We start from the raw sequence: 10,183 nt of genomic DNA, 5'->3' as shown, positions 1-10,183 counted from the left end.
AGCAGACGAAAGAACAGCGCAGGGTCCTGTGTTGCTCCTCCACGAAGACGGGGAGCGACATAATGGTGCCGTGACTCGGATATGAAGCCTAGGCAGGGTTTAGTGTCGTTCCTCCACGAAGACGGGGAACGACAGTTGGGTAGTTTGTAAACAACAGCATTGCACTGCCTATAGTCTGGAGGGTGGGGTGGCCAAGGTCAGGTTTAGGGCACCAGCAGACTTGGTGTTGGCCAGGACATGCTTCCTAGTTAACAGAAGTCTGTCTTCTCCCTCACTAGGGGGAAGGGTTAGGAAACTTTCTCAGGCCTTTTTTATAAGGGTACTGATCCCATTCATGATCCAATAGCTCCCCAATACCATTGCCTTGGGAACTGGGTTTCAACATAGGAAATTTGGGGAGACACAAACATTCAGTCCACAGCAAGATTTCATGGATGACACCTTAAGGCAGGTACTCAACTGGGCCTGGTGGCTGGGCATAGGATTGGCTCACCGACTGGTAAGGTCAAAGTGCCAGTCATCTGGACATGAAACATCTCAGAACAGTAATAACCATCTTCACCTCTTGAGCTTGGGTGTGCTGGTGTCAGGATTTCTAGGGAGGAAATCCTGTAGGAGACTTCATCTTTTGAAATCAGTACAGCCATCTGCAGATGGCCAGAGGGAAGGTGCAGGGTTGTGAGCTGGGCACTGATGCTTTTTCCTTGATGGCTCTGTTTATTTTCCTGTTTCCTATTTCGTATTGTCTTTCCTCTAACATGAATGAAGTGTTTAAGATCCAGCCCTGCCTAGTTGTACTGGGGAAACATGGGATTGTGTCTACCAGGACTAGGGTGTTAAAGGGGGATATGTTGCCTCCTATAGAGTTAAAATAGGGGTGGCAGTGGGAACAGAAACTAAAGGGAGGATGTGGACCATGGGGGCACCGTGCACACTGCAGTTGGTTCTAGGCAACAGTGCTTTTTTTCCAGTTTTCCTCTGGAGAATATGGACCTAGTTTTAGCATAGGGAGTGATTTATAGCTCTTCATCTCTGCTGCACCGAAATTTTTTTTCCCCTCCCAGGTTTTGTTCTCTGGACGTAGACCCCCAGATCTCTGTCTCTCATTTCCATGATGAATCCTTGGTCCCAGGACTTGATGTTGGGTTTTCCTCATTGCATGTTGGCTTTCCCAGAAACATACGTCTCGAGGAATGTCCAGAATTTTGCAACCATGCTTCAGAACTTCCACACATCAGCCCTTGCCCAAAATGCTGACACACAGCTCCTAGCTTTGGTTCGAGAGTCCCCTCTCTGGGGTTTTGTTAGGCTCTTCCATCTGCCTAGCCTAGATTTGCTCTAGCAATGGCTAGGGTAGAGCTTCCCTACAGTGTTCAGCCTTGGTTCAGGACACCTGGCCTTGGGCTTCTTGTTTGCACTTCTGTGGGGATCAGGTTTAGGAGGCAGGGGTATGATGGCTGCATAACTCTTGCCTGCAAGAGTTTTCTTCCTGAGGAGGTAGAATCTAGGTTTTGTTGTTGTTTGTTTGTTTTTTGTTTTTTTGTTTTTGTTTTTTGTTGTTGTTGTTGTTGTTGAAAGGCAGAGTTAGAGAGACAGACAGAGAGGGAGGTCTTCCATCAGTTGGTTCACTCCCCAAATGGCTGCAATGGCCAGGGCTGGGCCAGGCCAAAGCCAAGAACCAAGATCTTCTGGGTCTCCCACATAGGTGCACAGCCCAAGCACTTGGGTCATCCTTTGCTGCTTTCCCAGGTGCATTAGCAGAGAGCTGGATCAGAAGTGGAGCGGCCAGGACTCGAACAGGCTCACATATGGAATGCTGGCACAGCAGGTGGCAGCTTTACCCTATACACAATAATGCTGGCCCCATTGTTGTTTTTAAAGATTTACTTATTTGAAAGAGCTACAGAGAAAGGGAGAGATAGAGAGAAAGAGAAAGAGAGAGCAAGAGAGTACAAGAGAGTGCTTCCATTCACTGGTTCACTCCCCAGATGGCTGCAATGGCTAGAGCTGGGCCAGCCTGAAGCCAGGAGCTTTATCCAGGTCTTCCACATGAGTGCATGGGCCCAAGCACCTGCTGCTTGTCCCAGGCCATTAGCAGGGAGCTGGATCAGAAGTGGAGCAGCTGGGATTCAAACCAGCACCCATGTAGGATGGCAGTGTTACAGGTGGCAGCTTTACCTGCTATGCCACAGCACCAGCCCCAGAATCTGTTTATCACTGCCCTCTCCGTTGGCAGTAAAGCAGGCACATGACAGCAGTGTCCTATGTCAGTCTTTGGAGGCCTTTGAGGTAACCTGGGTTGGAGTGATGTTGCTGGATGGAGCAGGACCTCTCTTCTTGCAGGAGTCCATCTCATGCCTTATTATCTTTCCATTGGTCCCTTACAGAAAGAACATGCTTGGAGCTTGTATCATAATGGGTCAGGATCAGTGGCTTCCTGTTCTGCAGTTTGTTTGGGAAAACTCACCCCTCCCCAGACAATGAAATAAGGCTTCACACAGCCACAACAAGCTGAATCTAGGGTCCCAGTCCTCTACTCCTGAGGCCACGGTGCTCACCAACAAGCTGTGGCTGAGAAGCAGTAGTTGTGTTTGGGAGTCAGCTCTCGCATATCTGTCTGCAAGCTCCCCAGGGGCATTAAGAGTGTGTGTGCTTGATCTATACAGCATTTTACTAAGTACCTGGCCCTCGGTGAATACATTTGGGCAGCTCTGAGGGCCAGAAGGCAAACCTCAGTGGTTACAGAGATGACTGGGTTGCACTGGGCAGAGGGCTAATTCAAAAGCTGAAGGGACCAGGCAAGTTATGGAAGTGAAATATATGGCTGGCTGGGGTCCAGGGCCTACAGGAGAACAGCACAGTTCCTGCTTCCCGTAGTGAGAACACCCACTTCTCTGCTCCACTAGGGACGTCAAGAAATTCATGGAAGTGGAATTAAAAGATGCTTATTTTGATGCAAAGAGTTTAAGTCTATGTGCAGTTTTTGCTTTGTTTTATAAGTATATTTATTTTTATTTTTTGACAGGCAGAGTGGACAGTGAGAGAGACAGAGAGAAAGGTTTTCCTTTTGCCATTGGTTCACCCTCCAGTGGCCGCCGCGGCCGGCGCACCGCGCTGATCCGATGGCAGGAGCCAGGTACTTATCCTGGTCTCCCATGGGGTGCAGGGCCCAAGCACTTGGGCCATCCTCCACTGCACTCCCTGGCCACAGCAAAGAGCTGGCCTGGAAGAGGGGCAACTGGGACAGAATCCGGTGCCCCTACCGGGACTAGAACCCGGTGTGCCGGCGCCGCAAGGCGGAGGATTAGCCTAGTGAGCTGCGGCGCCGGCCTGTTTTGTTTTGGTTTGTTTTAAAGATTTGTTTATTTGAGAGGGAGAGAGAGAGAGAGAGAGAGATCCAGCTGGTTCACTCGGATGGCTGCAACAGCCAGGGCTGGGCCACATGGAAGCCAGGAGCCAGGAACTTCCTCCAGATCTCCCACATGGGTTCAGGGGCCCAAGCACTCGGGCCATCTGCTGCTGCTTTCCCAGGCGCATTAGCAGGGAACTGGATCGGAAGTGGAGCAGCCACATCATGGGCCCATAGGGATGCCGGGGCTGCAGGCTGCTACTTAATCTTTACAACACAGCGTGGGCCCGTTTTTTTTTTTTTTTTTTCATAATATGCCATTTCCCATAAACTTTTGGAAATACCCTTACATGTCTGCTGTGCTGAGTTTTCCAGATAAGATAGAGAGCTAGATGTGGTAAATCTCTCCTTGTTCAGTGTTCAGTTTACTCAATGAAAAAGCCCTGTGCCGGCCAAACAACCCACTGGTGGGCTGGCTGCAACAGGTGCACTGTCAGTTGCAACCTCTGTAATCCAGAGGGCTAAATAACTCCACTTTCACGGGAGCCGGCGGGAGCCGGGGATTCGTGCAGCTCCAACCTGCCTCCCTGCACTCTGCCTCCAAGGAACTTGGCTCTGCCACCCGACCTAGACCTGACCTGAGCGGGAAATTAGCGCAGCCTCCCCTCAGCAGCTGCAGGGAAAGGCCCTTCTTAGGCTCCTGTGACCTCTGCAGGAGGATTAGAGCCCTAAATCCCCCAGGGACAGACTGGGGGAAGGGAAGGGAAAGCGGCCAGGAGATGGAAAGGCGCCAAGTTGTCCCCTCTCTCCCCTCTCTCGTAGCCTTCCCTTGGGGTCAGCCAGGTACAGAAAAAGACATTCTGCCCCTGCTGGGCCAAGACTGCTAGATTTTTTCCAGTGGGTTTTTCGTAGTAATGAGGAGAAAGCACAAAGGGACACAGAACGAGATGGCCTAGAAATGCGTCTTTAAAGGGCCATGCTAGACCGAGGAGCCCAGAGAACCGGGGGTGGGGGGCTCTGAAGGAAGATTGGAGTTGCCTCCAGGGTAGGGGGAGGCAATTTGAAGAGAGGAGGGGAGAAGGCTCAAGAGGGACTTCCGCGCTGGGGGAAAGGGGCGGGAAGAAGCGCGAATCCAGGAAATGGGGGGCGTGGGCGTGGACATTCCCATTCCCGGGAAGGGGGCGAAGGGATGTGGGCTCCCACGAGGGCCGTTCTACCCGAGGCTTCTGAAGCGTGGGAGCGTGTCCGGGACGCCCACGCTAGCACCAGCTACAGCCTCTTCGCGCTCCCTCTCCCGGGAAGGTTTGAAAGCAGCCGGGCCCGGGTGACGCTGGAGGAGATGAAGCGGTTGCCATGGCGACGCGCCGCGCACTACGGAAATAAATAAATAAGCCGCCAGGGCTGCAGTAGCCGCGCCCCCGCGGGACGCCCGCGCCGGGGAGGCAGTCCCGCGGGTCCGGGTCCCTGCAGCCCGCGCGTCCTGGCACTGGCGGAGCCGGGGGGTCACCCCCCCGGGGGCGAATGGTACAGTCCTCCGCCCGCGCCCCGGTCGGCTCCAAGCCCGCGAGCGCGCGCCGAGCCCCGCGCAGCCGCCGCCGCCGCCCGCCGAGCCCGGAGCCGAGTCCGAGGCGGCGATGGAGGGTGTCAGCAGCCACCGGAGTCTGTCCTACAGCCGCTGGAGCTACGACAGGTAGGGCACGCGCCCGGCCAGGGGGCTTGGTGGCCCCTCTAGGGGGGCTGCGTGGGCGCCCGCACTCCGCCGGAGGAGCGGGCCTCGGGATGAGGGCGAGTGCGAGTGCGAGCGCCTAGACCCCTGCGGTGGACGCGGGCATTCGGGAATGGGTCCCAGAGCCTCGGCGGAGCCCGAGCCAGAGCATCCTCGCACCTCCGGCGGAGGGCACGCGGCCACTACGACCTGGCGACCCGCGAGCTGCCACCCCGCCCCCAGCCCGGGCTAGGGTCGGTCCTCCCTGGAGTGGCGCGAAGGGCGTGGAGGGGCTGAGGTGCGGGGGGGCGCCCCTCGGCTCCAGGCCGCGCCTGGCTGGCGCGCGTGGAGCAGCCCGCGGAGCCGGAGGGCCGCGGCCGGCGTCGGGGCGAGAAGCCGGGCGAAGACGGGGAGCGGCCCCGGCGTGGGCGGTTGGGAGCCGCGCTCCTGGCGCTTCTTGGACTGGAGGAGGAGGAGGAGGGCATCACCCTCCCGGGCGAGATGGGCGCGTACGGACAGCGGAGTGAGGTGACCGTAAACCGCGTGGATTTATCCTGAGATTATGTTCGCTCTGCCTTTCTGGGTGTGTTAGGCGCCACTCTTGTTCCAGATGAAACCATGATGGCTAGTAGAGAGTAATTGTTCTTAAAGTTCGCAACCCCGTATCAATCTCCAGAATCCTGGAGTTAATTTTTCTGATTCGTTTCTAATTGGTGAGGGCTGACAGAAAAACTTCGTGGGCTGGGCCGCCTTCACCTGCGCCAAGTCCTGCTGCTCTCCTCTTCACGCGGCGTTTAGGCGCCCATGGTTTTTTCTAGATTCAGAGGAACAGGTGTGCCTCTTGCCGGAGCCTAGTTCCCCTGGGACCTCGCCCTCATCGATCCCACCTGTCGCCTCCATCCTCCTCTTCCCCTCCCTACTACGGCTGAGCTCAGCCTGTAAACCTATCCCAAGTTCGGCCTGTCTTCTCTCCTCAAGATAGGTGCAGCTGGCCCACCTGTTTGCTTCCATTGCCTTTGTGGGGGAGAAATACCAATCCGGTATGAATTGTAGCATCCTCTGTCCTCAGCAGCCCCGGCAATCTGCTGTTTGCCTCCCAGTTCCAGTGGACGTGCCCTTTTAAAAAGCAAAGTGCTGTCTGTGCAGGAGAGCTCTAAAATTACCGAAATATTAATATGACAAAAGGTATAAGGTTGTGTGTGTCCAGGTCATAAATCATGCGTCCATATACCTATTCAATAAATGTGTATTGAGTGCAAACTGTGTTGGGCCATGAGATAAGAAGATAAGGCATAATCTCTTCCCCCTGATGAGCTCACAGCCTAGATTCTAGAAGAAATAAGCATGACCTGTGTAAAAGGTTTAGGACATATATGGGAGACAGACTGAGCATGGAGCTAATTCTACATACTATTTTTTTTTTTTTGTGGGAGAATCAAAAACAGACTCTGGAGTTAGACAACCTGATATTGACTCCACCTAGCTAACAGGACGAATTCCCCTCTCTAGGTCTCAGTTTCTTCATCTCTAACTTGAGGAACTGATATGAATGTCAAATGAAGTTAATAAAGGCTTAGTGTACTGCCTGGGACATAGTCAGAAGTCGTTCCTATCACTATTGGGTTAATTTTATAAATGTAAATATCATGAACGTTTCTAGTTCTCTACAAAAGCTTGATTTGAAAAATTGTTCTGTTTAGATCACCAAATGAAAGCCTTTCCTGGGGCTGGTGCTGTGGTGTAGCAGGTGAGGCTGCCGCCTGCAGAGCCAGCATCCCATATGGGCACCAGTTTGTTGTTTGTTTGTTTTTTGTTGTTGTTTTTTAAGATTTATTTTATTTGAAAGACAGTTACAAAGAGAAGTAGAGACAGAGAGGTCTTCCATGCACTGGTTCACTCCCTAAATGGCCGCAACAGCCGGAGCTACGCCATTCCGAAGCCAGGAGCCAGGAGCATCTTCTGGGTCTCCCACGTGAGTGCAGGGGCCCAAGGACTTGGGCCATCTTCCATTGCTTTTCCAGACCATAGCAGGGAGCTGGATCTGAAGAGGAGCAGCCAGGACTAGAACTGGCATCCCATAGGATGCTGGCACTTTAGGCCAAGGCTTTAACCCGCTGCATCACAGCGCTGGCCCTGGGCACCAGTTTGAGTCCTGGATACTCCACTTCTGATCCAGCTCCCTGCTATGGTCTGGGAAAGCAGTGGAAGATGGCCCAAGTCCTTGGGCCCCTGCACCCATGTGGGAGACCCAGAAGAAGCTCCTGGCTTTGGATCAGCCCAGCTCTGGCTGTTGTGGCCAATTGGGGAGTGAACCAGCGGATGGAAGACCTCTGTCTCTCTGCCTCTGCCTGTGTAACTTCGCCTTTCAAATAAATTTTTTTTTATTTTTAATAAAAAAGCATTTCCTGGAGTTCTGTCTTCAGAACTCTTCTCACCCTGACACACTCAACACCTAGGGAAGAAAACGCCTTGCTCCAGCTAATGTAATAAAAGTATCAGGAGCAGAACCCTGCACTCAGTGGTTGTGTGTGACTTCCCAAGTGGTTGTAGTATAGCTGGTTTGGCTGTCCCTGAGACCACTCAGTGGTGCACACCACCCACCTCCATTTTCCAATCTGTATTTGTGTTTTAAAATATAAATGCTGTTTGAACAGTACCCAGTTCTCAATAAAGCTGTTTAAAATATGACCAAGCAGCACATGTGTAGGGTACACAGGTGATAAAATGTGACTTATTTATTTTTGTGCTCCCATCCCTCTTCCTCACCCAGGTAACCACTATTCATAGTTAACCTTCACTTTCCAACCCTGTTTGGCTTCTGCCCCACCACATCCCTGAACTTGGGAGACCCCTTTCCCCAAGTTGACCTGTATGCGGTATATTCATTGCAGCTTTGCTTCTGGGGCTGTGGGTGTGGTCTGTTCTCCATAGTGCCTCCGCCCAGGCCTCTCTCTGCCTGCCGTCATCTGTAGCAGCATCACCTGGTTTTGTTCATGTGGTGGAAAGGTTTCTGGTGTGAGATCACAAGCTGAGAAGCCTCTGGAGGCCTTGGTTTGGAACTCAGTTTGGCCAAGTTTATTGCCCAGAGGAAGTCAGAATGCCAGCCTGCATTCAAGAGGTGAGGAAGCAAGCCTTACTTCAGCTGCAAAGTGTGTGGCCCCTTCTGCAGTCTGCCACTGCACACGGCCTTCATTTTGTGGGAGTCCTGTGCTTCGTGGTCCCCACTGTCAAAATGTGAGCAGCACGTGCCCAAGCCCTGCTCTCTCCCACTCCATTCTGTTCTCAGGCTATGCTGTGACCTCAGTTATCGACTCAGTGCTTGTAATACCAAAATCCCAGTCTGTAACCCAGGCCCTTGTGCCGAGCCTTAGCCCGCCAGCTCTAGATGCCTGTGGACTTCTCCATGCAGATATAATCACCAACACTCCTAACTGACCTGTTCAAAATCGGACCTCTGGGGCAGGTGCTGTGGCATAGCAGGTTAAGCCTCTGCCTGCAGTGCCAGCATCTCACATGGGCACCAGTTTGAGTCTCGGCTGCTCCACTTCTGATCCAGCTCCCTGCTGATGGCCTGGGAAAGCAGCGGTGATTGGCCCAGGTGCTTGGGCCCCTGCACCCACATGGGAGACCAGGAAGAAGCTCCTGGCTTCAAATATGCCCAGCTTCAGCCGTTGAGGCCATCTGGAAAGTGAGCCAGCAGATGAAGGTCCCCCCCCCCCCATCTGTGATGCAGCTTCTCAAATCTTTAAAAAAAGAAAAAATCAGACCTTTCTCTGGTGATTTGATTTGGCTATTTATCCTTCCATTCAAGTGAAACCGCAGCATATTGACAGATTTTCTTTTAAGATTTATTTATTGATTTGAAAGATGGAGTTACAAAGAGGGAGAGGAAGAGGCAGAGAAGTCTTCCACCCACTAGTTCACTCCCCAAATGGTCGCAACAGCCAGGGCTGTGCCAGGAGCCAGGAGCTTCATCTGGATCTCCCACATGGGTGCAGACCCAAATACTTAGGCCTTCTTCCACTGCTTTCCCAGGCACAGTAGCAGGGAGCTGGATTGGAAGTGGAGCAGCCAGGACACGATTCAGCACCCAAATGAGATGCCTGCATTGCAGATGACAGCTTAAGCCACTACCACAGTGCTGGCCCCGACATTGAGCTTGAACTTTGCATGTCTAGTCATTTTGTCTGCCTGTTATCTGCACTACCAATCGTTGCAGCAGTAAAATGAGGTGATGTATGTAAAATGACAGGCACCAAATAGGTATCATCCAGTCTGAGGGTTTTCAACAACACAGTCTCCAGGCATGTTCCTGAAAGACTTTGGTGCACTGTGTCAATGACCACCTTAACACTCTGCACTCATCGTGTGTAGGCCTTCTCATTCTAGAGAGTTCTCTTCAGTTATTCACAGGATAAATTCCTAGGCGTTGACACTTGGAATTGCTTCACGTTTGATTTTATACACACTGTTGTCCTTAGGCAACGCTCCTGCCACACCATGCAGCTGGCCTTCACCTCTGCACCTTTCTGCCTGCCTTTTCCTGGGCTCGCTCCTTCCTTTCCCTTTCCAGCCTGAGCGCATGCTAGATGATTTCACTCCAGCACTTCTTTTTAATTTTAATTTGTTTGAAAACAGAGTTGGAGAGAGAGAGAGATCTATATATTCTATATACTGGTTCACTCCCCAAATGCCTGCAACAGCCAGGGCAGGGCCAGGCAGAAGCCGGGATCTTCATCCAGGTCTCCTGTGTGGGTGCAGGGAACCAAATACTTGTGCTGCTTTCCCAGGCACAGGAGCAGGGAGCTGGATCAGAAGTGGAGCAGCAAGGACTCAGGATGGAACTGATGCCCTTGGGATGGCCACAGCGCCGGCCTCCACTCCAGCACGTTCTGTGCCCTCACACATGCTCAGCCCAACTCCGTCCCTGCCTGGATGAGGCCATGCTCCTGCATGGAGTGGTGTCAGAATCTCCATCCCCTTATGTCACCAGAACACATACACAATTGACACAGCATCCAGAGTGTTGGTACTTCCACAATCTTCATCTTCATCTGGGCCACCTACACCATCTGTCAGTCTCGGTTAGCTCCACTCCCATTCCCTGAAACCTCCGCCCCCGCCCCCAC

At 52.7% G+C, this 10,183-nt stretch overlaps 1 protein-coding gene across 7 annotated transcripts in view; it reads left to right on the top strand.

Moving 5' to 3' along the window:
• Positions 1–4,601: 4,601 nt before the first annotated feature.
• TUB (TUB bipartite transcription factor) overlaps positions 4,602–10,183 on the top strand; it is a 95,501-nt gene continuing 89,919 nt past the window's right edge. For 2 of the 7 annotated variants that reach the window (XM_070073895.1, XM_070073899.1), the window contains exon 1: positions 4,902–5,039. Coding sequence is in view for 4 of the 7 variants with exons in the window: in XM_070073889.1 (XP_069929990.1) it covers positions 4,871–5,039 (169 nt within the window). In the remaining 3 variants the exon portion in view is untranslated. Of the gene's footprint in view, positions 5,040–5,395; positions 5,583–10,183 lie in introns of those variants that run through there. The other 5 variants (XM_070073889.1, XM_070073894.1, XM_070073891.1 and 2 more) reach the window with 5 other exon arrangements.

Source organism: Oryctolagus cuniculus, chromosome 1, assembly GCF_964237555.1.
Source record: "Oryctolagus cuniculus chromosome 1, mOryCun1.1, whole genome shotgun sequence".
Taxonomy (NCBI): domain Eukaryota; kingdom Metazoa; phylum Chordata; class Mammalia; order Lagomorpha; family Leporidae; genus Oryctolagus; species Oryctolagus cuniculus.
Note: the sequence above shows the minus strand (reverse complement) of the source record. Positions and strands in the feature narration are given on the sequence as shown.